General features: G+C 39.5%; 1 protein-coding gene across 1 annotated transcript in view; it reads left to right on the forward strand.

The window, feature by feature from the left end:
* LOC124711703 (translocation protein SEC63 homolog) overlaps positions 1 to 27,630 on the forward strand; it is a 178,484-nt gene that overhangs the window by 128,856 nt on the left and 21,998 nt on the right. The window contains exons 13-14 of the mRNA XM_047241905.1: positions 9,415 to 9,537; positions 25,295 to 25,420. Coding sequence (XP_047097861.1) covers positions 9,415 to 9,537; positions 25,295 to 25,420 — 249 coding nt within the window. The remainder of the gene's footprint in view (positions 1 to 9,414; positions 9,538 to 25,294; positions 25,421 to 27,630) is intronic.

Here is a 27,630-nt window from a genome sequence, read left to right on the forward strand (position 1 = left end):
TATCAATAGTCCATAAGATATTGGCCAAAAAGGAATTATTTAAATATATGAAAATAAATGTTTCAGAAAAGTGGCAAGAGTTGTAACATAAATAAAGTATTGAAGCAAGTAATGTTTGAGCTAATGAAGGCACCACACTAAGTTACTTGCTTTAAAGTACTTTATGCATTATAAAATGAATATGTAAATGTTTTAAATGGCTGTTGTGGGTTGATTGAATTTTTCCATCATTATATCAATTGTACTTGGTTTTTATTATATATTTACCAGTGAAAATAGTTAAAATGAGTTTGCCTTTATTTGTTTGTTAATTACACTCTTTATTATATTAGTACATTGATCACCCACAACATGGTGATCATAATGGCAGCAAAACTGAAGACAAAACAGATAAGCCTGAAATACTGTATTTGGAATTCCGAAACTGTTTCATTGCAAAACGCCAGATATTGACGTAAGTGACCACAGAATAGGAAAGCAACAAAAACTGCTCAACAGGTGAAAGGCAGTTGGACCAGATGAAATACCTGGAGGTTTTGCAGTGATTATGCAAAAGAACTCGCTCCACATCTAGCAGAAGTGTATCGTGGGTCACTAGAGCAATGAAGGGTATCTAATAGTTGGAAAATTTGCGGGTCACTCCTATTTTTTAAAACAATGTCATCAGACAAATGTGAGTAATTACAGGCCTATACCACTGACGTCAGTCTGTTGTAGAATTATTGAACATCGTTTTGAAAATTGAAAATGTTCTCTGTAAAAATCCACATGGATTCTGCAAACAGAGCTCTTGTGAAACTTGGCTCATTCTGTTCAATTCTGAGATCCAGAGTGCCTTAGACAGAGGTGCTCAGGGTGTGATGCCACATTCCTGGATTTCCAAAGGGTTTTAGAGTGCAACAGGCAGTTTCCATATTTCTAGATTTCCAAAAAGCATTTGACAAGATGTCCCACAGAAGCCTGTTAAGAAAGGTATGAGCACATGGAATAGGTTCCCATATATGTGAGTGGCTTGAAGACTTCTTAAGTAATAGAACCCAGTACATTGTACTTGGCAGTGAGTATTTGTTAGAGACAAGGGTATCATCATGAGTGCCCCAGGGAAGTGTGATACCACCACTATTATTTTCTTTCATACATAAATGATATGGCGGACAGGGTGGGCAGCAATCTGCAGCTGTTCACTGGTGCTGTGGTATTGGGGAGGTGTCCTCGTTTTGTGACTGTAGGAGGACAAAAGATGTCCTACATGAAACTTGTAGTTGGTGTAGTGAATGGCAGCTAGCTCTAAATATAGAAAAATGTAACTTAATGCAGGTGACTGGAGGGGGGGGAGGGGGGGGGGGTCGCAATGTTCGAATACAGCGTTAGTAGTGTGCTGCTTGACACAGTCACATCGTTTAAGTATCTGGACATAACATTGCAAAGCGATATGGAATGAGATGAACATGTAAGGATTATAGTAGGGAAGGCAAAGGGTCAACTTCAGTTTATTGGGAGAATTTTAGGAAAGTGTGGTTCATCTGTAAAAGCAGACTACACATAGGATACTAGTGCAACCTATTCGTGAGTACTGTTTGTTTGTTTAGGATGCACACCAGTTTGAATTAAAGGAAGATATTAGAGCAATTCAGAGGCAAGCTATTAAATTTGTTACCAGTAGGTACGAAGAACTTGCAAATATTATGGAGATGCTTCAGGAACTCAAATGGGAATCCCTGAAGGGAAGAAACCATTCTTTTTAAGGAAAATTATTGAGAAAATTTAGAGAACCAGCATTGGAAGTTGAATACAGAAAGATTCTAATGCCGCCAGTATACATTTCGTATAAGGGTCATGAACATAAGATACAAGAAAATACAGTTTGTATGAGGCATGTAGACAGTCGTTTTTCCATCATACTATTTGTTAACGGAACAGGAAGAGAAATGGTAGTGTTACAGTGCACCTTCTGCCATTCTGTACTGTAGTTTGTAGAGTATGTATGGTGATGTTGAGGTACTATACCAGTGATAAATATAGCACATGATTAGAAAATAATAAGTAGAATGGAAACTTAAAAAATTTGAGATTTCCATATTTCTGAGAATTCAAACTGGAAAAGGCACATCTTGAACTCCTAAAACAGCTTAGTTGATCCACATTTGCTCTTCAAATCATTGCATATCCTTATGAGAGAAATCAGTAAGTTGCAATATTGTGCCGGCCGGTGTGGCCGAGCGGTTCTAGGCGCTTCAGTCTGGAACCGCGTGACCGCTGCGATCACAGGTTCGAGTCCTGCCTTGGGCATGGATGTGTGTGATGTCCTTGGGTTGGTTCAGTTTAAGTAGTTCTAAGTTCTAGGGGACTGATGACCTCAGCTGTTGAGCCCCATAGTGCTCAGAGCCATTTTGCAATATTGTACATATTTTCATTCAATAACATCATATGGAATAATGTTCAGGAATAATTCATTTTCAAGAAAGAAAATGTTCTTTGCTCAAAAACACGTTGTAAGAATATTATATGGTGCTCACACACTATCATCTTCTAGATATCTGTTTAAGAAGTCAGGCACTTTATCTGACACCTCACAGTCAGTTTTGTGCCCTCATAAGTTTGTTGCAAAGAATCCACTGCAGTTCAAAAGAAACAGTGATTCACATTATTACAGTACCAGAAGAAAAATGACATTCAGCACTCTACATTAAGGTTCTCTTTAACACAAAAAAATGGGTGTTTAATGCTTCCACCAAAATTTTTGTCACTTATGCAATGATGGGAGGGGGGGGGGGGGGGGAGAAACTTTCTAATAAAGCTTCTCCCTGACAACTTGTTCTACTCCATAGAAGAAATCCGACTTTCGTAATGAGTTAGAAGTGGTGGGTTATAACTAATAACAACAACTATATAATAATAGTAAACAATTGTAAATGGTCACTGGGTCGCCATATTCTCACGTGAATGTGTAGCGTACTGTGAATGTAAAAGGACTCATTTCACATAGTTACAATTAATCATACTAGTGATCCATAGAACGTGAAACCAGCTAACTTGCTTGATGTATTATTTGTTTACGTTCTTATTATGAGCTGTTTAATAATTTTTCTAATTTCAGTTTGTTTATTGAATGACAATTTTTGCAGATCAATCTTTTGCTTTTGCTTGTACCAAAATTTGGTCTATTAACAGAATACACTTGTATACCTGGTTCAATGTTCCAGTCCATTTGATGATTATGATTCTGGTGTAAAAGTCATTGTATCCATCATTTTGAGAATCTCTTTGTGCGTTCGTAAGAGGTAAAGGTGTAGTGCAACAATGAAAACAATCAGTTTTTGACAATACAATGTAATGGGACAGATTAAAAAAAAAATCTACTAACCAAGTGGCGGCAGAACACACACATTTAAAAAAAGTTGTTGTTATGCAAGCTTTTGGAGCCAGTGGCTTCTTTTCCATCAGAAGGGTTGAAGGGGAAGGAAGAGGGTGCAGCAGAAGGACTGGCGAGGTGTAGGAAAAGGGCTAGATTTGAGAAAAGTTGCCCTAAACTGCGGGTGAGGGGAGACTTATTGGATGGGATGAGGAAAAAAGATTGGGGACTGCACCGAACAAGATTTGAAAACCTGAGAGCTTAAAGGTGGAAGACAGGCTAATACGCAAAATGAGATTACTCCTAAAATATTGTGAACAAGTTAATAAAAGTGAAAAGCTAAGACATCAACCATTTCCTAGATTGTCTGAAATCCGTGCCTGTCCGACTCGCACCACACACCTTGCTAGTCAGCAGTGATACCACCTCCCTCGATACCAACATCCCCCACGTACATGGTATGTCTGTCTGCTTATCATTTCCTCAGTCAGCACCCACCTGATTCCAGACCTATGACATTCTTCCTGCTCACCTTAATCATTACAAACAACTACTTCACCTTTGAGGGGCAGACATACAGACAGATTAGGGGTACGGCCATGGAAACCACGATGGCTCCTTCCTATGCCAACCTTTTCATGGGTCGCTTGGAGGGGGCTTTCCTGGGATCCATACGTCTTCAGCCTTTAGTTTGGTTTAGATATGTTATCGACGTCTTTGCCATATGGAATTACGGTGAGGCTGAACAGTTAAAATTCCTCGAATCTCTTGATTACTTTCTCCCAATTAAATTTCTTATGGTCCTATTCTGCATCCCATGCCACTTTCCATGATGTTGATCTCTTGCTCACCGAAGGCCAGCTACACACTTTTGTCCACATTAAACCTACTAACGAACAACGGTACTTCCGTCCTTTCCATGTCAGATTTACCCTCCCATAAAACCTTAGCATTCGAGGGAAACATATTTGTTCAGATGGTGACTCTTTTTGGCAGTACACCACCATTCTCACCTTAGCCTGCACTGAATGTAATTACCTTACCAGCAGGGGCCATCACATCCAATCCTGGTATTGCTGATCCCTCCAAAAAACAACTTCGGAGCACACCACTTGTCACTCACTATTATCCTGGTTTGGAATGTATTAATCAGCTACTTCGAGAAGTTCATGCCTTTCTAAAATCGTATACTGAAATGAGCTCCATTCTGTCTGAGATTTTGCTCACCTCATGTAGAATAGCTCTTTGTTGCCTTTCAAATCCCCGCAATGTCCTTGTCAGACCTATGTTCCTTCTGCACCAATCTCCCTACCCTATGGTTCCTACCCCTGCAGGTAGGAAGTAGCGCTACATATCCTTGGTTCTTGCTAACTGCTGGACCTAAATTTACATTATTTACTTCCATCTCACCATTTCTTCACAGTAACTACTCCTTTCTGCACTCCGTTATAGTTTTCTACATATTTCATTTTCTGACCCGTCTCCTTTTTTGCCATCCCCCTCCCACCTCTTTTACATACAATGCACTGAGCTTTTCACTCTTTATTAACTTGTGCATGATGTTTTAGCAGTAATCTCTGTCTTGTGTATTACCCTGTCTTCTGCCTTTAAGCTCTCAGGTTTTTAAATCTCATCCGGTGTAGTCCCCAACAATCAGTCTTCCCATCTCATCCCGTCCAGTAAATCTCCCCTCACCCACAGTTCTTGGTGACTTTTCCGAAGTCTACCTCTTATTTGCAATTAATTTCCCATATGCTGCTAAATATGCGCAACAAAATTACACCATGCTGACACACACAGGTCAAGAGATATGATGTCATAAACACTGACATGCATGAAAACCTTCCACATCATGCATGACATTTATATTTATTACCGTATTTACTCGAATCTAAGCTGCACTCGAATCTAAGCCACACCTGAAAAATGAGACTCGAAATAAAGGAAAAAAAAAAAAATCCCGAATCTAAGCCGCACGTGAAATTTGAGACTCGAAATTCAAAGGGAGAGAAAAGTTTTAGGCCGCACCTCCAAATCGAAACAAAGTTGGTCCGTTGTAATATGAGACACAATTTAGGTCGAAGTAGATTGGTTCGAGTGATAAGCTTAGCAGTTAAGCTTTACGAGGTACCCATTGCTGTGCGTCAGGCGCTCCGTCCGTGTTTATACAGGTACCCTTCCTTTTTCACGTGCTTCGTCTGGTGTGAATCGATTGCTTATTTTGCTTTGATCTGATAAGTGCCGTTTTCTTTGTTATAGGTGTTTACGTCACTCTAAGCTGAAAATGCATTACTGTACTGTGTCATGCATTGTTTGTCGCATCCTGATAGTGCATGTTTACGGCCTGTCGCCACTCACAGCATAGATTGCTTTTGTGCGTGGTACCGCCGCTTACAATTTTTAAAAAAAAGAGAGGAATCGTCTCATTAGCGAAACAATGGCAGGAGACTGCTATTTGTTGTTACTTACACTGCTGCTTTCTTTGATAATGATCAACAAGAAGCAAATAATAGACTGCGTATGATAGAACATGTTCTGAACGAGAGTTAGGCGAAAATTTTTCTCCGTTTGTAAATCTTTGCGGCCGCTTCTTTAGTACATCAAATTCTGCACAGAAATTAGGGTCATCTTAGATTTTAAAATCTAGTCAGTTGCCGTTCTTCATTTCTGACTGTATCACTATTAGGCATAAGAATAATACGAGTATAAACATGACACGATATGTATATTCTTCCGCGTTTGCTGTTGTCTCACTCTAGTTTCGTAGTTTATTAGGCAGACAGGATTTAAATGAGATAGCAGCAAACAAGAAAGAATACATGGCAAAATGTTTATATTCATATTATTCTTATGGTGAAGAGAATACTGAATGTGATTCACATTTCATCAGGTTTCTGTTAGCAACCATGTCTTCTCACAGGTAGGAAAAAATTCAGAACGTAGAGTTGGCCATATTGACGAACATCCCAAACAGTCTTGCATGTCGGATTTTCGTAGTACATTGAAATTCTGCTGCATTCGAAGGTGAGCAATACGGAATTTGTATTTACTTCGTTGGATAATGTATGAAAATGGAGTGGTCCAAAGTCGGGGCAGAGAAAAAAAGCTCGTCTTCCACATTTTTTTAAAAAAAATTTATTTACTGACGCAGAGGTTTTGGCGCCAGTATTTATCTTTGTGCCTACAAAACATGCCTGTGTAGCGCTACATATATTTGATGGCAGAAGTTAGTTGTGGTGGCACCTACCAACATTTTTCAGAACTTCCGCTTGCTTTGCACTCGGTTCTAAGCCGCAGGCAGTTTTTTGGATTACAAAAACCGGAAAAAAGTGCCGCTCAGATTCGAGTAAATACGGTACTTTTTTGCTGCCAACTACATTCGCAACATAATTTGCAGACAGTATCCATGTATGCTGCTGAATGTACCTACACAAATATATCATTGCATGTCACATAGTTAGAAAGATATGACATCGTAAACACAGAGTTGCGTGAAAAAATGTCATATCCTGCATGAAGTTTTAATACATTTATTCATTACTAATACCTGCAGTCAAGTCAACTTAAGGAAATCCATGACACCTCGCAGTGCTTGTGACACTTTTCAACTGCGAAGCACAGGCGGCTGCAGGTGAAAACAATTGCAGCCTATAGAGCTATGAAGAGACGTTGGCATAGAGATCTTTACAAAATTGTATTGTACACACACAAAGCAGTTGCACCAAGCGTACAGAAACTGCCTGGGATACCGTACATACACTTGTTTATTATGTAAACTTCTTTGTGTGACTTTCATAATTTCAAAGGCATTTTCGTGAATACCTGGAAACAAAGATTTTTCACTGTTACTCTACAGATACAGTTCATTATTTATTTTCATTTCTAATTAAAAGTTGGCAAAATGAATACCTGGGCAGTGTCTGGTTTGTCAACCAGTAGTAAATAACAAAACTGTTTAACTCTGGAGACAAGCAAAATATGACCTATATTGCCAATTTCTCATCTTTGTTAATGTATTCCACCATTCGTCTTACATCTGTTGTTTATATAAACATACTGTATAATGCTTATATGGTCACTCATAGTAGCCAGAAAGGAATACAGACAACATTGTGTGTTACATGTTTTGTATGTTCACATACACCTTGCTGCACCTCACAATTTCACATGCTGTATAAAGGTCATTTGTTGTTGTTTTTTATACACTTTGTATTTATTTTCAACATTGTCTTACAGTTCTGTACTAAAAAATAGAAATGGGCTAACTAAAAATTCAATTTCTCAGCAGCTGAAAAAAATAAACTTTTGTTTGACAGAGAAGAATGTTTGTGTTTTGTGAAATGAGAGGACATTAGGAACATATTTCTTAGTAGTAGTAGTAGTAGTTGTTGTTGTTGTTGTTGTTGTTGTGGTGTCCACTTCTGGCCACCCATGGTTGTAAATTTGTAAGTTTTATGCAGAAGTCAAGGCCTGCTAGCAAACATCATGCGTCTTGTTGAATTCATTACTAAATTGGCACTTGCTTTAGTGAACCAAGGTTGAATCAAATTCTACTCAAATTAGATCACCTGTAAACAGACTCGGTGGAAGACATTTCCCTAAATTGGTTCTGGCTACAAAAATGTCAAAATTGTCTCAGAGCTGAAATAAAGCTCGTGCAGGCAAGATCTGGGAAAGTGGCAAGAAAAGATACCAGGTACTATTGTGAAGAGTGTGATGCAGGACTTTGTTTTTCAAAATGCCTAAAAAATTTTGTTGTCGAGAAAAATGTAACTAAGTTTTTTTTAACTAAGTTTTTATACAGTTTTTGATTTTAGTACCAACAACTTCTAACCCTATCTCCGTTTACAAAACAAAAGACAAAAACATTTTTCAGTTTTTGTAAGAACAACACATTTTATTTCAGTCTTAAGAAATCATCACTGATGTAAGTTTATTTCTTCACGGTATTACATAGAGTAGAGACCCCGCTTGCAGGTGCTATAAACCAACTTAGGTCCTGTACAGTAGAACCTGATACACAACATTTAGAAAAACTGTGAAACAGCACAGTGTCAGCCAGCTGAATGTCATCCTAGCTGCCCAGTCCTCAGAGTGTTAGTATGTAGTTTTATGGCAATCCATATCTTAAATCTTTCATTATCAATTTTTAATTTGGCGCTCTCTTCAAAAACCATACATTGAGTGCATGCTGTACATATTTAAAAACATTATGTGAATAGTTCTTATGTGAGCAAGCCAAGACAATTGTCATGGTGTCCCAAGGTGGATATTGTCTGATATTGATCAACATGGGTATTCAGCCAGTTGGCCAAAGTCAGAGGGAGGCTTAACTTAGCTGGACGGAGATCCTTGTGTTATATAGTGAGCATCAGAGGATGGTGTTGAGAATAATTAATTCAGAATATACAATTGGCTTCTTAGTTCATCATAAAAGTTTTAAATTTCAGGGACTGGCTGCATAAATGCAATAGTATTATTTTACACATCTGGAGATTGTTTGTCAGTAGGAAATAATGACTACCTCTGCTGAAAAATGTGTGTGTCAGAGGCAGAGAAAAAAGGGAGGGAGGGGGGGATCAGGATGTAAAATGTTTTTGTTAGAAAACTAAGACTTACGCATTGGTAGACATTTTGTCATTAGGTACACTTTTGGCATTGTGTAGTGATAAATTTCTTTGTATTTCCTTTATTGAAAATAATCTTCCCGGGCAATATTTTATTTATATATGTTATACAGTTGCAAATTCACTATACTGCACTAATTAGAGTCTGGAGGTGAATTTTTGACTGTTTGAAATTTCTGTTAACATTGTTATGTGAGAACAAGTATGATTTAGAATTTTTGAAAGCATCGTCATTGCCAACATCAAACTTGGCAGAGGTTTATGGCGTTTATTCCTCCTCTAATTGACATTCTTTTCTGGAGCAACTACAACTCCCCATGGAGGTTAGTCATTTTAACATACTGAAAGCACTCGCAGATTATATAAGTGTATCAAAAGATTGTTTTATGAATAATGAAGTATTTTTTGTGAAATTGTTTGATGTTCTTTTTGCAGCAGTCTCATGAGATACCTACAAAGAAGATTGCCGCAGAGTCAGGAGATGAAAGTGATATGTCAGATGATGATGTGGAGCGGTCTGATGATGAAGAGAATGAACATAGTCAGGGAGACAAGAAGGTATGGTAAATTGAGAACTCCTGAATAGTGTAGAAAGAAACTTCAACACTTCTCTGTTCATGATCAACATTTATTTTTATAATTGTAATTGTTAATGTTTCAATTTCTTGTATTTTCTAAGTTCCATAAAAATATGAGTTAAAAAACTGAAACAGTGACCTACTTTTAGTTGTATATTTGACATACGTTCAGTTGAAAATTTCTTCAATTAAATTAGATTAACCTTCATTCCAGTTGACCTCCAGGATGTAGAACATGTCAGAAAAACGATAATACAGGACAAATATTTACAACTAAAACAAATAAGCTTATGTACCTTTCACAGGTCCCAAGTGGAATGATCGCCTTTTTTTAATGAACACTATATCAAAGGATCATTTTACAACACTCATTTACTAAGATCGCATTAATGCACTGAATTTAAAATTAAAAAAAATGTTTTTTTTTATTTATAAGGTAATAAAACTACAATATTTATTTACAATGAACACATTACTGCACAGAAATGGAGCAGAAGTTGTTCTTACACACACACACACACACACACAAATCAGTTGGTTTTACTGAGAAATTCATCAATGGAATGGAAGTTGGCCACCAATGAATCCTTTAGGCTTCTCTTAAACTGAATTTCATTGGTTGTTAAGCTTTTTATGGCTGCTGGCAAGTTATTGAAAATGTGTGTTCGTGAATAATGCACACCTTTTTGTACAATAGTAAGTGATTTTAAATCCTTGTGAAGATTATTCTTATTTCTAGTATTGATTCCATGAACTGAGCTGTTGGTTTGAAAAAGTTGTATATTTTTAAAAACAAATTTCATTAAGGAATTAATATATTGGGAAGCAGCAGTTAGTATCCCTAGTTCCATGAACAGGCCTCTGCAGAATGTTCTTGAGCTCACACCACATGTAACTCTTATTGCACATTTTTGTGCCAGGAAAACTTTAGCTTGGCTTGATGAATTACCCCAAAAAAATAATCTCATATGACATTACTGAGTGACCGTAAGCATAGTATGCAAGCTTTTTCATTTTTATATCCCCTGTGTCTGACAGAATTCAATTGCAAATAGAGATTTGTTTGGATGCTTCAGCAGTTCTGTGGTGTGCTCCTCCCAGTTGAATTTATTATCAAGCTGTAACCCCAAGAATGTAACACTGTCCACTTCTTCTGTCTGCTTGTCATCATATGTTAGGCATGTACTCATGGGATACCCCTTACAAGTTCTGAACTGTATGTAGTGTATTTTTGCAATGTTTAGTGACAAAGAATTGGCTAGGAACCAGTGATTAATGTCCACAAATATTTTATTAGCCAATCTTTCTAGGACTGCACTTGATTTGCTATATATTGCAATGTTTGTATCATCAGTAAACAAAACAAACTTGGCATCAGGTAATGTTACCGATGAAAGGTCATTGATATACGCGAGAAAAATTAAGAGCCCTAAGGTGAACCTTGTGGGACCCCACAAGTAATTAGTTCCCAGTTGGATGATGCTTGATAGCTTAATACATGTCTCTTTCATAATGACACCCTTTGTTTCCTTCCAGAGATATAAGATTTGAATCATTTTGCAGCATTTCATGTTACACCACAATGTTCTGATTTACTTAAAAGGGTATTGTGATTTACACAGTCAAATGCCTTTGACAGATCACAAAATGTACCATTTGCCTGCAATTTTTTGCCTAATGAATTAAGTACCTTTTCACTGTAAGTGTAGATAGCCTTCTCGAATATCAGGACCATTTATAAATCTGAACTGCGACTTTGACAGTATGTTATTTGTGATATGATGGTTATAAAGCCGATTGTACATTACCTTTTCTAAAATTTTTGAGAATGCTGGCAAAAGTGAAATTGGACAGAAATTTGACGCTATTTCTTTATCTCCCTTCTTGAACAGTTGCTTAACTTCAGCATATTTCAACCATTCAGTAAATATTCCACTGATAAACGATTGGTTACACAGATAGCTTAATATGTTACTTAACTCAGAATACATTCTTTAATTAACTTTGTTGATATTTCATCACACCCACTAGATGTTTTTGATTTTAAAGATTTTATGATGGACATTACTCCTGCTGCGGCAGTGAGGATCAAATTCATGTTATGGAAGTTACTTGAAATGTCTGCTCTGAGGTATCCCATGGCAGCGTCTACAGAACCTGACAACTCCATCTTTTCAGTAACAGTTATAAAATGTTTGTTAAAAAGTTCTGCAACACTATACACATCTGTCACCAATAAATCATTTACTCTTAAAGCTATTTGCCCCTCTTCACATCTGATTCTACTGGTCTCCTCCTTCACTATATCCCGTATTGTCTTTAATTTGTTATCTGATATGACTCTCTTTTCCTTGTAATATATTTGCTTTGATATTAATATTACAGTCTTTAATATTTTGAAGTATTTCTTGTAATGTGCTATAGCACCAACATCAGAACTTTTTCGGATTGACAAATACAGTTTTCTTTTTGTTTTACAAGATACCTATATTCCTTCAGTAAGCCATGGCTTCTTTGTAGGCTTTGCTCTAACCTCGGTTAGTTTTGGGGATAACATTGTTCAAATAAGGTAAGCACCTTATTAGCAAAAGTGTATTTTTCATTAATGCCATGAGCACTGTAAACTTCACTCCAGTGAATGTCTCTGAGGAGTGTCCTAAAAAATCAATTTTTGGCTCATTGATTACCCTCTTGAGTTCAGATTTAACAGATTTTGTATCCTTTCAGTATTAACATTAACAGAAGGAACTGCATGTCATGGTCTGAGAGGCCATGGACTATTGGTTTTGTAATATAATTTTGTTCACTGAACTTTGCAATAAAGATATTGTCAATGGCTGTTTGTGAGCAATTGGCTGCCCTAGCTGGGAACATTACATTGGGAATTAAGTTGAATGATAGTGTTACTAACTCAAAAAAGTTCTTATTGGTAGAATCTTTAAGGAAATCTACATTGAAGTCACTAGCAACCACTATTTATTTGTTTTGGTATTTAAATGGGCCAGTGCTGCTTCAAGGTGGTTTATGAACAGATTAAAGTTACCTGCAGGTACTCGATATGCACTTAACATTATGAAGGATTTTCTTATGAAATTCTTCTTTTGTTGCACGTACTTCCATATGCTGTTCTAGGCAAAATTTATGAATGTCTATGTTCTTAAATTTATGGCAGTTACTGATGAATGTGACAACTCTTCCTTTCTCCATTTCTGCTCTACAAAAGTGAGATGATAACCTAAATCTTGTAACACTTAAAAGTTCTATAGCAGTGGTCACATGATGTTCAGATAGGCAGATTATGTCAGCTGGGTTTGAGGACTCTAATTAATCTCTCCAGACAATTAATTCATTAATTTCATTTCTCAGTCCTCGAATCTTTTAATGCAATAAAGATAGCTGACATTTAACATTGACTGAGTTAAAACTGGGTAAGTTGAAATTTCTGCTGATCGTTGAAAATTCTTAACCAACAGCTAGCTGTTTATGCTGATTATTAAGCTATAAGGTCTACAACTTTGCTTCCGCCGTTTTGCAATAGACTGCAGTAGTTGAAAGTAGTGGTGCAAGTTGTTCGTCATAAGTGTCATAAGTAAGCTTAGGCATTTGAGAACAAAACTCCATCAAAATATCAGTCAATTTTTGATTGCATCATAAAGTTATTCTCGACCGAATATGTCAACTTACGAGCCCAGTTCTCATCATCTCCGGGAAGTTTTAATTTTCTGCTTTGATATGAAGAAATCTGCGGCTGAGGCTGATTAAAAGCTGGGTAAGACCTATGACAGAACTTTGCAAAAAATGGTTTCCATCCTTCAAGAATGGTAATTTTGACGTTGAAGACCGGCATGTTTGTGAAAGAGAGAAAGCTTCCAATGCTACTGCAACCCATCATGACAATCACAGGAGATCATTATCGAAAGCAGATATGGTTGAGCCAAGCACTGAAAGACAAATGGCCACACTACAGTGATAGACATGAAAAAAAGATTTTGCATCATGACAGTGCACGACCCCATGTCAAAAATCCCGTCAACATATACTTGAAAGCGTTGAACTGGGAAGTTCTACCACCCGCCGTATTCTCCAGATATTCCTCCCTCTGACTGCCACCTTTCTCAATCTATGACACGCGACCCAGCTGACTAACACTTGCGGTCATATGAACAAGTGCAAAATTGGATTGATTCATGGTTCCCCTCAAACGATGCCCAGTTTATACACTGTGGCATTTGTATGCTGCCCTAAAGCTAGGAGAAAGCAGTGGCCAATGATAGCCAATACTTTGAATAGTAAATTTTTTTGTAAGTTTTTCACAATAAAGTCTCGAACTTTAAAAAATGGCAGATGCAAAGTTGTAGACATTGTAGAATTATGTTCCCCCCCTCTCAAACTAAATGTTTGTCTCAATCCTAACCTCTCTTAAAACTTGGTTTCTTTCTATCCTCCCTACTCTAAGAAGGGGTCTTTTCTGATGATTTTGGAAGACTTTTAACTGAAACTAGCTACTTACACTTCTAAAGGAATCATAGTTGCCCCTGCATGCAAAGGCTTCATTACTGTAGTGTTTAACCATTAGGAGTATGTGGCAGAGGGTCATAGCTCAAGGACATCTTGACATACAAACTGGTTTCTAATGGCCTCATTCCTTCAGTCCTGACTGGGATGGAGAAAATTCTTAATACCAGGTTCCTCACCAGGACTCACTAGTTTCTCCATAGAACTCCTTACCCCTTGTGAGCATGCATCCCAGTCTTCTACCTACTTCCCAAAATACACAAAAACAAGTATCTTGCCTATCCCATTGGAGCTGGCTTCAAAGGCCCCCACCGAACGTATCACAGCCCTGCTACTTCCAGCCCTTCATATAGTATCCCAATATACATAAGAGACACCAACATCTCAAATCAGTTCCCACTTCTCTCCCTCCCGGAACCATCCTTGTCACTATTAGTCCAACTTTGCTGTACGGAAACATCAAACATACACACAGTCCCTTAGCCTGAGAGATATCTCACTCCCAGCAGCCATCTGAAAGTTTCCCTAAATCCTCATGTATTGTCACCCTGTTGAACCTCACCTTTGAGGGCCAGACCTACAAACAAATCTGGAGCAGGGGTGGGGGGGGGGGGGGGGGGGGGGGCTACTAAGAAGGGAACCAGGATGGTTCCATCTTACGCCAACATTTATGTGGGCGACATGCAAGAAGCATTCCTCAAGACTCAGCAACTTGGCCTCTGGCTTGATACAGATTTATCGACAATATCTTTGTGGTCTGGACTAATGATGAAGAATATGCTTCAAGCAATAGCTTAACTCTCTTTCCCAACTCAAATTCACCTGGTACTTATCCAAATAAAAGTAAACTTCCTTGTATTGAGACACAAGATTTGGAAGTGTGATCGTCCGTTTTTATTTGATAGCTTTTTTGTGTCTGACGCAGCTGTCACTTATTGTACTGGCTGTTTTAACTTCTAAGAGAGATTTCTGGTTCAGCAGCTCAGAACTGACCTAGAATTCAGCTGTAATAATGGCACAGAGTAAGCTAAGTGATTTGGCTGGTCGCTTTGGAAAGGGTCCCAAAGGTGTTGGAACAGGATCGCTGCACGCTGTTGCGATTGTATAGAGCCCTTGTGCAGTCCAGGCTTGATTATGGGAGCCTGGCCTATGGGTCTGCATCACCCTCAGTGTTGACGTTGTTAGACCCCATACACCACTGTGGGGTTCAGCTTGCAACTGGCGCTTTTCGTACGAGCCCCGTGGATAGCCTACTGGTGGAGGCTGGGGTTCCCCCGCTGCGGATTCGCCGCCATCGACTGCTCGCCGACTATGCTGTCCACGTGCATTGCTCGCCGGGCCATCCCAATCATCGCCTGCTTTTCCCTGCCATGGTCCTCCATCTGCCCGAAAGGCGGTCTAGGTCTGGGCTTTCCATAGCTGTCCGCGTCCAGTCCCTGCTGTCGGAACTGGGGTCATTCCCTCTTCTGCCTCCCTTCCGGGTCTGTGCACCTACACCTCCCTGGTGTTTGCCCCGTCCGTCTGGACTTGGCACGGGGACCCAAGGACTCGGTTCCGCCTGTGGCCCTCCGTCACCATTTTCTTGCGCTCCTCGCCTCATTTTTGGGCTGTGAGACTGTCTACACTGATGGTTCCCTGGTTGATGGTCGCACTGCCTACGCTTTTGCTCATGCTGCCCATGTTGAACAGCGCTCCTTGCCGGCTGGCTGCAGTATTTTTACTGCAGAGTTGGTGGCCATATTGCGCGCTCTTGAGCATATGCGTTCCTGCCCAGGTACATCCATCGTCATCTGCAGTGACTCCCTGAGCAGCCTCCAGGCCATCGACCGCTGCTATACCTCTTCTCCTCTGGTGTCCTCTATTCAGGAGTCTGTTTCCACCATTACCCGTTCTGGTCATTCGGTGGTCTTTGTTTGGACGCCAGGTCATGTTGGCATCCCGGGGAACGAACATGTTGACAGGCTGGCCAAAGGGGCGATCGACGCCCCAGCTTTGGAGATTGGCCTCCCGGCTCGTGATCAGCAGTTGGTGTTGCGCCGTAAGGTGCTTGGGATGTGGACTGCTGAGTGGCGTGGCATGACATCTCCGAATAAACTGCGGGCTGTTAAGGAGATGACCGATGTGTGGCAGTCCTCCCTGCGAGCTTCTCACAGGGACTCTGTCGTCCTGTGGCGGCTCCGCATTGGCCATACCTACCTGACGCATGGCCATCTTTTGCGTCAGGAAGATCCCCCCTGTGTCGGTGTGGGTCCCGGCTGACGGTCGCCCACATTTTGTTGGAGTGGCCCCGACTGCGCACCCTCTGGCAGTCTTTTAATCTCCCGGGCACTTTGCCTTTGGTTTTATGCGACGATGCCTCCATGGCTGACGACATTTTAAATTTTATCCGTGGTAGTCCTTTTTATGGTTCCCTTTAGGGAGGTCCTGCACCTTTTCCTTTCTGTGTCTCTTGTCCTCGAGTCTCTCATATTTGGTTGCAGATTTTAGTGTGTAGTCGGATGGTTGACTCTTTCCCTTTTTTTGTTCTCGTGGTCAGTCAACCAGTCTCCGGCCATCTTCTTTTCTTCTGTTTCTTTCTGTTTGGTGTTCATCTGTACTCTTCCTGTCTGTAGTGTTCGTTGCCGCTTTTTTTTTTTTTTTTTCAGTGGTAGGGGGAGTCTCCTTCCCCTTGGGGTTTTACCTGCTCCGCAAATTTACGTCTCGCCTGTTTTTGGAATGGGTGACTGATGACCTTAGCTGTTTAGTCCCCCTTAAACATCCCAACAACTACCACCACCTTGTATTGACCACCTCCACCTTACTGAAGCCCACATCCAACCCATATAAAACCAACAAGTAAGCAACAATACATGTCCTGTGATAGCTGTCGCAGCTTCCATGTTGGATACACCACAAGAAACACATCTGTTCTAGTGCTGAATCTCTCAGCACCTTTGCCAACAACAGGCTTTCATCTTCAACGACTACTGCACAGACTTCATTCTCAAATAAATCTCCCGTGCAATGTCTTCCTCTCGCTGCCTCACTAATACAGCTCCCACTGCCAAAAAACTCAGAAGCATTCCCTTGTCCCACTACCACCCAGGCTGTGAATACCTCAATACAGTACTCTGCCAGACATATGTCTTTCTCATGTCAAGCCCCCACCCTAGAATGAGGTAACTTCTTTCCTGATATCCTCCCCACACCACCACAGTGGCCTTCTGTCACCTTCCATCTCTGGGGCATCCTTGTGAAATTGTATGACATCCCCAAACCATAATCCTTACCTCGAGGTTTTCATTTAGCCTCACTGAGGTGGTTTCCTCTCCCTGCTTCAGAAATCCACTTTCAGTTCTTTCTGTATTTCTTGTGCCCAGTACTCTCATAGAAACAGTTCTTGAAACTCATGCACATCTGCATACATTTCCATGACACCATGTCCTCATTTGGCAGTGTATCTCATTGTATGGCTAATAACAGAAATAGTCTTTTTCCTTTGTCTCCATGAATTAGGCAAACTATTGTATGAGGGGTGTTCAGTAAGTAATGATACACTTTAAAAAGGGGGGGGGGATGGTTTTCTTTCCAGCTGGCATGAATTTGCTTTTATAGAGAATTCCAGTGCACCATGTTATTCCCCACTCTCTTAGCTACAAAACCCTAATTTTCAATATAATCTCCATTCGGCACAGTGGCCTTAGGTCATCTTACTGGGAGGGTCTGTATGCCCACATGGTACCACTCTACTGATCGATGCCCGAGCCATCGTATTGCTGCATCAATAACTTCCTCATCATCCAGGTACCACTTTCCACAGAGTGCATCCTTCGTTGGACCAAACGGAAGTCAGAAGGTGCGAAATCCAGGCTGTGGGAAGAAAAGTCCAATGAAATTTTGTGGGCTGCTCTCAGCTGTGCAGATATGTGAGAGACCTTGTGTTGTCATGGAGAAGGAGAAGGTTGTTTGCATTTTTGCACAGGGGAGTCACAGCTGTATGCTACCAGCCATCATTGGAGGGGGGGGGGGGGGGGGGGTTGGACATGTGGACATGTTTGCATGTCCTTCTTGCGATGATGACAGATGGCAAACCCAATGACTCACCATGCTTTTGTTCACTGCTAGGTCTTTGTAGTCATGCTGCTACACCTCTGAATATCTGTGATGCTCTGGTTTTCCGCCAAAAGAAACTCAATGACAGATCTCTGCTTGGAGCACATTTCTGTTACAAACATCATTTTGAATTCTATGCTTAGAGGCATCATGTATCAGAACATCATGAAACTATAGGGACTGAATGGGAATAAATGGTAATATTCCATTGTGTCCCACAACAAATTCCGGATTTTTTCAACTCAAATTGGCTGAGGAAAAAAAGTGTTGCATTTCTTATTGAATGCCCCTCATAAGTGATGTCCCAGGAAATCTCACTAAAAAATCTGAGCACTAACAGGGGAATAATTGTAATTATACAGCCATTAGCATCTTAAATACTATTGTCAAGACAACACCAACAGGAAGTGCTAGCATGTTGGAGACTTACCGTATTTTACAAACTACAGACTATAAGACACACCTTAACTTTTAAACAGTTTTTTAAATAATATTTTTACTATTTTTATTATTAGATTGCAAAGCCAGATTTTAAAAAAATTCTTACATTATAAAACCGAATTGATGTTTAAAATCCTTGAAAATCGACATCTGAACTCTTGTTTTAGCCATTGACACATTTTTTTGATTGTAGGTTATTTTAAAGCTCCCTTTGGCATGAATTGATGTTGGGGTTCATCCACCATCCATTGGTTCCATTGCTCTATCATATACTTTTTAAATGGTTTATTTATCGAGACATCAAGAGGTTGTAATTGTGAAGTAAGTCCTCTTGGAATAACAGCAAGCTGTATATTTCCCTGTCACAATTTCTTTGCAACAGAATTTTTTCAAATGACTACTAAACTGATCTATCACAAGAAGAGAACTCTTCTTCAGTGAAACATCTTTCCTTCTTTCGCACAGTCTGTTAATCCATAATTTCATACCAGTCTCATCCATCCAGCCCTTGTTACATACGTGAACCCACCACCTGGCAGTATTTCAGAAGGTTTTGGCATTGTTTTGTATTTGAAAAAGATGATTGGATTAAATTTAGTACCATCAGCACAACATGAAAGGACAACAGTGTAGTGCATTTTTTTTGCCTCCACTTGTTTTCATAGCTACAGTTTTAGCAGCTTTCTTGGCAGCAGTTCTGTTACTCAGCACATCAAATGTCAGAGATGTTTCATCCACATTCACTGTTTGGCTTAGTTCCACTATGGTTTTCTTTTGCTATTGGATTATATCTTTTCACAAAATCCAAAGAAATTCTGGTTGTATGTAAAGGCTGTTAGTGGCAACAAAGTTAGTTTCCAGTCCCTGGCGAATGTGAGGCAGGAACTGAAATTGAGGGTAGCAAAGCAAAAACGGAAACGCTTAATTTCATTTTCAAATGTTCCTTTACAAAGGAAAACCCAGGACAATTGCCCCAATTTAATCCTCGTACCACTGAAAAGATGACTGAAATAAATATGAGCGTCAGTAGTGTTGAGAAACAGCCAAAATGGTTAAAATTGAACAATACTCCATGGTCTGATGGAATCCCTGTCAGATTCTATACTGAATTTGTGGCTGAGTTAGCCACTCTTCTCACTATAATATGTAGTAGATCTCTCGAACAAAAAACTGTACCCATCACTTGAAAAAAGGCACAGGTCACAACCCATACAAGAAGGGTAGTATAAGTGATCCACAAAACTACTGTCCAATATCCTTGACATTGATTTGTTGTAGAATCTTAGAACATATTCTGGACTCAAACATAACAGAATGACCTCCTCAATGCCAACCAGCATGGATTTCAAAAACATCGATCACGTGAAACCCGACTTGCCCTTTGCTCACATGACGCACTAAAGCTTTAGATCGAGGCAGTCAGGTACGTGCAATGTTTCTTCATTTCCAAAAAGCATTTGACTCAGTACTGCACCTATTCTTATTGTCAAAAGTATGATCATATGGGGTATTAAGTGAAATTTGGTAGGTAGGACACAGCATGTTATCTTGGATTGAGAGTCACCATCAGATGTAGAAATAACTTCAGGTGTACCCCAGGGGAATGTGTGTGGACCCTTGCTGTTCGTGTTGTATATTAATGACCTTGCAGACATTATTAATAGTAAAATTGGGCTTTTTACAGATGATACGATTATCTGTAATGAAGTACCATATGAGAGAAGCTGCATAAATATTCAGTCAGATCTTGGTAAGATTTCAACATGGTGCAGAGATTGGCAACTTGCTCTAAGTATTCAAAAGAGTAAAATTTTGCACTTCACAAAATGAAGAAAATAGTATCCTATAACTTTAATATCAATGAGCCACTGTTGAAATCAGCTAATTCATACAAATAGCTGGGTGTAACACTCTGCAGGGATATGAAATGGAATGATCAAACAGGTTCAGTCGTGGGTAAAGCAGTTGGTAGACTTTGGTTTATTGGTATAATACTGGGGAAGTGCAGTAGGTCTACAAAAGAGATTGCTCACAAATCAATCGTGCAACCCATCCTAGAATATTGCTCAAGTGTGTGGGACCCATACCAAATAGGATTAACAGGGGATATTGAACATATACAGAGAAGGGCAGCACGAATGGTCATAGGTTTGTTTAATCTGTTGGAGAGTGTCACAGAGATCTCAAGGTACTGAAATGGCAGATTCTTGAAGACAGACAAAAAACTACACCAAGAAAGTCTATTAACAAAGTTTCAAGAACCAGCAAAGGATATACTACAACCTCCTACATATCTCTCAAACTGGGATCGTGAGGATAAAATTAGAATAATTACTGCATGCACATAGGCATTCAAACAATTATTCTTCCCACACTCCATATGTGAATGGAGCAAGAAGAAACCCAAATAACTAGTACAATGGGACGTACCCTCTGCTACGCACCTCAAGGTGGCTTGCAGAGTACAGGTGCACAGGTAGATGTAGAAGATGGTGAATGGAAGATAATATTTTCTCTTCATACTCTTAAGGATGTTTGTGAGATATTTTGATTTTGGTTCGCATGCTAAATCCATGACGCTTCATAAACCTGGAGCACCAACCAACTCCACCCTTAAAGTCTGTTAAGTTCCACAGTAATGCTAGCTTGCGAGTGTGTATTTGAATCATTTTTGTATTAATTCCAGTGACATTTTGACAGTGTCCTTGAATTCATTTCAGTACATCATCTTCTAGTTTTGGCCATTTCGCATTCAGCAGTCCTCTATTTGCACATTCAGTCTTCTCCTTCTCCACATTTTTGTTCCCCCCTCCTCCTTTGTCAGTCACAAATGCCAATAAATCTTTGTCCATAAAACTCTTTATGCGCTATTTTGTGTTTTTCCCCTGTGTAGGAAAGTAGATAGTCCTATTCTTGTAGCAAAGATGTATCCTTGCAGAAAAGCTATAAATATAAGAATTCAGTGGAATTATCAGTGTTCTATAAGCTCTAAGACCAGGAACTGAAACTGTTTCTGGTATGTCAACCAGAGACCCCACCATAAATGCTTCTCCAATGAGAAGTGCCATAAAGTTGGCCATATTGGCTCCCAGTGCTTTGGTTTCTGCCCAGCTTTCCGTCCATAAGTCCAGCTGTCAGTAACGCAAAAAAGCACTTAGATACACAGACTTACCCAATAAAAATTTACTATTGCATTATCCTACATTTTCTTAATTTCTGTAGGTATGCAGTGATTAGCTTGAAGATCAAATGGAGTTAGGACTAAAACCCAGCGTCATGCTGCAACATAACACAATTTCTCTCTCTCTCTGTGTGTGTGTGTGTGTGTGTGTGTGTGTGTGTGTGTGTGTGTGTGAGAGAGAGAGAGAGAGAGAGAGAGAGAGAGAGAGAGAGAGAGGGGGGGGGGGGGGGAGCAGTGTTGCCAGAAAAAATTATGAAAATTTGAACAGTCCATTTCCTCACTTCTTCATTGCCTCAGTCTTTTTGCCACATCATTTCATACGTGACTGGAAATCTTTCTTTCTGCCATCCCACAGGCTCTATATCTTTTCTTCTCAATATACACAAACCTTCAGTTGTAAGCTGAATATCCTCCATTCTCCCTGAATTTTAAACAATTTTTTCATTTTCCTTAGCAAAGTTTCATTCTAGTGGCTTCTGCTTAACTTCATGTATCAAAAAGACACTTATTTTTGTGTACACTAATGCAGATTCCAACACTGCCAGCACACACATTTATTAAACGTATATTTGCAGCAAAATGTACTCTCCGGCTTATTGCTCATATTGCTTTTTAATTGTATCTTCTTACATCTTGAGTCTCATTGACAAAATGCTTCACTTTGTGACAATAAAGTCTCACAGAATATCTCATTGTTTCCTTTCTTTCTTTCTTTCTTGTCACCCACCTCATCACATTATTGTAGCTATACTTTTTTCTCTTTAAATGTATTTACAAGGGGAAGTAAAACTAAAACTAGACTGATCAGAAAAGTAAACTGTTTATTATTTCTAAGGTAGCCCCCATAACTGTTAATACATTTATCCCTTGTGAGACAAGACAGTCAGTGCCTTCATGGAAAAAAGGTTTGCGGTTCCTACAGAACCAGGACAGTGGCCAGGCGTGCACCTTATTGCCGAAAGCAAATTGACGGCCATGAATTATTTTCCTCAGGAGTCCAAAAATATGTAAATCACAGGGGCAGATGTTGGGACTTTGTGGAGTATGTGTAAGGGCTTCCTAGCAAAACTTTTGCAGTGTAGTCGAAACAGCAAGCACACCAAAAAAGTCGTGATGACCTTTTTCTTTGTCTGCAAGAGCCCCACTGCTCATTGACCTTTAGGAACACGGTGTCACAACTAATTCACAGTGTTACATCGACACTTTGCAAAAATTGAAGCATGCTATCAGCAGCAAATTTCGAGCAATGTTGATGGAGAGCATCATTCTGTTGCAGGATAATGATTGCTTGCATGTTGCCAAAGATGTTTCAACTACACTGCAGATGTTTTGCTTCAAAATCCGTACATATTTTCCTTACAGTCCTGATCTTTCCCATGTAATTTCCATATTTTTTGAGCCCTGGAAAAAAAAGAAAATCTTGCCCATTGATTTGCTTCGGATGTAGCAGTGCATGCCTGGTTACAGTACTTCTCTAGGCAACTGAAATGATTTTCCTTGAAGGTATTGACCAGCTGGTCTCACAATTAAATAAATGCATTAACAGTTATGGTGATTACTTTTTAAATAATAAACAGTTTACTTACTTCCTTTCCACGTGCAAGTCAAAAGTTTCCAATCTTCTATAGAAACGGGCCAGATCACAGTCGAGTAGCCAATCTGAAACAATACGAACTTCTGCAATGACACTATGCTATTCTGTGACAGAATATGCATGTTTTGTTTGGTATAATCAGCATGTGCCAAACGAGAGGACAGAGCTCTCAATGACTCCTGCAGAATCGTAACAGGCGGCTTGAAAACCGCTCAAGTCGAATGACTTTACCACCTTGTAGTAAAAGCACCACCTCCTATTCAGAGAGAAATAGCTGTGAATAAGGAAAGGAAGACAGTGGAGTAGGAAAGTACCCATCCTCTGTAAGAGCACAAACTGCACCCACAGCAATTGAATTCATGGAGTAGTTTCCGTAGAATGTGGCACTTAGAATAACTGCTAAAAAGCTAGGTTACAACTATGGAGGGCTACAGCCTACCTACCCTCCGACTGGAAAAGGATTCCTGAAATGTTACCTCCTGGCTGTGATGAGGAATGGATAACTTGGAAATCCCTAGGCTGAGGTCTGGAGTTGGCATATAAAACGTTGGTTGGCAAGATGGAATTAACACTGGTCAAAATTGTATTCAGTGTGACTGTGGAGAAGACCAGACTGTTCAACATGTCAGCCTCTTGCACGGAAGATGAACTTCATCAAGGAACAGAAAATGCATTGGAAGTGGCTATGTTTTGGGAAAAAGTGATATAGTCATAACTGTGTATAATTTATATATGTTTCTTAGTCAAGAAATAATAATTTAACTGCTCCTTGTAGACCAACAGCAGAAAATATAGTGGTTGTGTGATGCTGCATGTTCTTTGTTGGGTGCATAAAGTCCAGTCTTTTATCACATGATTTCGTATTTGCAATGTATCTATACTCTACATGCTTTTACAAGAATGTGTCATCTTAATTGTTGTAAACCTTACATCTTAACTCTTTGTACAAGCCTTCACCTGCCTTTTTTTTATTTCTGCCTAATTCTAACTGTTGTATGTGTGTCCCTTTTTTATCCGTCAATATTTTTATTCTTTAGTAAGTGTATTTGATTGGTAGCTTTCTCATGGATCATCACGGTGAAAGAGCCAGTAATTTTGATAATTGTTTCTGTTCAAAGAAAATTATGCCATTACTGCGTCAAATATTCCCACATTTTATCCATTTTATTTGTGTATTGTCGGCAACCACTTTGCTTTGTTATTGAATTTAGGTTTTGCGCATGCCACATAAAATTGTGTTTTTGTGGGGTCTGGCTTTTCTCTGTACTACACAACACTTGTAATACATGACAACCAGTGCAAATGCACATTAACAACAAATACACATTATATTTTTGTAAAGAAAAGAAAGGAAGTTTTCTTTGTTTCATAATATTTACTCCTGACAACACACTTAAATGCCCTTTTTACTCTTTGCCTTTAGGCTTGAAATCTGACAACAGCAAGACACCACCAGAAATTGTAACATGTGACAAACACCTGCTGCAACCTGTTATGTATAGTTCAATACATCACAACATAGAACAGTTCTGTGTATATCCACAATATCGTCAGTGACAAAAATAATTGCAATAATAAAGCAAGTAAATAACTTTGTAATGAGACATGGGAAACAAGCTATTTTTTTATAGCAAAATACCTGGTAAACAACTAAACTCTGTCTCCAAAAATGTGCCAATAGAATTCAAACTTGCCTTTTAGTCCGTTGTTCAACAATTTTTGCTGCTGTTATGATGTACCTTCTGAGAGTATCACTGAACTATTTCTTCAGAACCTAGGTTACCGTTATTATTCAGTAACACTTACAAAACAGAGGAACATAAAACGATTTTTCATCTTTCATCACAATACTGTTCACCTTCATTTATGGCATTCAAATGAATGTTTCTTATATTGAATCTCTTCTTTTTGCAGGGTTCTTCTGTGGAAGATGATGACACTGAGTGGGAGAAATTCCAGGCTCGATTGCATAAACGAGAAAAAGTTTTGGAGGGTAGAAGTAAGCAGTCTCATAGTGTGCACTGCCCATTTTTCCCAGAGGTGAGTTCATTTGAAATTAAGGCTGCAGAATAATTTTTAATGTGATAAATAAATGTTTAAGATGTAAGTATTCAGAAACAGCATCTGTATAGTAATTTTATTTTCTATGAGCAGCACTAATTACACGACATGCATTACAGATTGTTTGACCTAAAAGTGACTGAATGAAAAATAGTAAATATAAAGCAAAAACTAATTTTAGTTTATTTGTTCTGTTTGTTTGTCATGTAAACATTTTCACTTAAAAACTAGAATGGCAAAAGAACAAATGCCCTGCAACTGCAAAAAGGATTGTAGTGTATTAAAAGGAATATGATAGGAAGTGAGAGGTCTCAGATAATAGTTGTAACACTGTAAATGTGAATTCATTGCTGCAGGAGGGATGCAGTGACACGTGCGCGTACTATCAAAAGGCTGCACGTGCTACAGTGCTGTGTCATTGGCAGAGTGTGCCTAATATCACTGTCCGAGCCTGCCTTGACCCCCAGTCTATTTAAAGTTAACCAAGTTATGCTCAGACCCAATTCTCCATGTGTATTGCTACAGCTCTTTGTGTTCGTAATTGGTTCCTGCTGAATGTTACTTAAATATTCCATGGAATAAAGTTGTGTTCAGTCTGCCTATCATGTTGTGCTTGTAAGTAATTGCAACAAGGTTGGCAATGAGTGTGACCCTGTTGTCTGCACAAAGTTCTACTCTGGTTGGTCCTCCTTTTATTCGCACAATGACTGGTGGTGTTACAGAGGACATTTTGCATTGATTGGCTGAACAGCAATAACATTTGTTGCAGCATTACACCACCAATCACAGGCACTGGACAATCAAGCTCAAGCACTTCAACCATTTGCTTCTGTTTTGTCTAGTCGGTATGCTCCTCAGTCTGTCACCTACTGTTTTGCCCTCCACAGCCCATGTGGTGTATCTACCTCCCTTTTCTTCGTACAGTGAGTCCATTGAGGAATGGGATGCATACAAGAAAAGTCTGTGACAACAATTTCAAGCTTTTGGAATTACTTATGCTATTTTGTGTTGTATCTTGTTTTTTTCATTGATATTGCCAAGAATGTGTGAAGTCCTATGTCAACTCATCCCTTTGCAGGATCCATTCTCTTTAACATTTGACCAAATGTGTGAACTTCTTTCAAAATACTACAGTAAGTGCATGCATGTTATTTCATCCTGGGTTGGGTTTTACTGCTGTGGGAGGCAACCACATCAATCCAATCGAGCATGGGTCGCCGAACTCCATGGGTTAAGTAGTTGTTGTCATTTTGCGTCCGATGTGCCTAAAGTGCCATATGCTGATCAGATGGTGAGAGATGCTGTCATTTGTTACCAAATTGAGTTATGGTGTGAGGTATCAGCAATCCAACTCTCTCCTCCACACCAATATTCAGATAGTTAGCAGGCGGAAGATATAGCCGCGGCAGTCCACGCTCATTCACAGCATCACGGTGGCCAGCCTCGCTCCCAGCAGCAGCCGCATGAACAAAGTAAACAGGCTAGCAGACAACAGTGTTTGCATTCCATGCTTCCGTCCTGTGCTTATTGTTCCATTAACTATGAGTACACAGCCTGCCCAAAATGCTGATCCGCCTGTCATAATTGCAACAAAAAAGGTCACATTTCTCCTATTTATTTGTAATACAAAAATTCAGCGGATATGGATGTAAACGTTGTATCGGTTAATGACGTTGCGCCAAACAAGCTTTTCATTGAAGTTCTGGTTTTTTTGTAAAGTTCTGGACATTCTGGAGCTGCAGTAAACTTGTTACACTCGCAAAATTACATTGTCGTGGGCTCCCCTCCGCTTCTCCCTGTGTCATGAAAGTTAGTAAGTTACAATAAACCGATTATTCCTATTCTCGGCCAATTCTCCGCACCCATGACCTACAAGTCAGTAGTCTGGTCACTTCATGCGCACATTACCACCAAACCTTTTGTTCATCCCCATCTATTTTGGGCCCATCTGGTTCCAGTGGCACTTTGGGAACAAGTCAAAGGTGAATTAGATTGCCTCATGGAACCCGGGATTGTTCGACTTATTGCACCAAGTGAATGGCCTATCCTAAAGTTTAGTAAAGAAACCATTGGACCAGTTACACCTGTGGAGTGATTTTGAAGTTACTGTGAATGCACACTCAATAGTGGATACATACCCAATACCGCACCCGGAGGAACTCTTTGCAAGGTTATCAAGTGGTCAGTAT

Source organism: Schistocerca piceifrons, chromosome 8 (genome assembly GCF_021461385.2).
Source record: "Schistocerca piceifrons isolate TAMUIC-IGC-003096 chromosome 8, iqSchPice1.1, whole genome shotgun sequence".
Lineage (NCBI taxonomy): Eukaryota > Metazoa > Arthropoda > Insecta > Orthoptera > Acrididae > Schistocerca > Schistocerca piceifrons.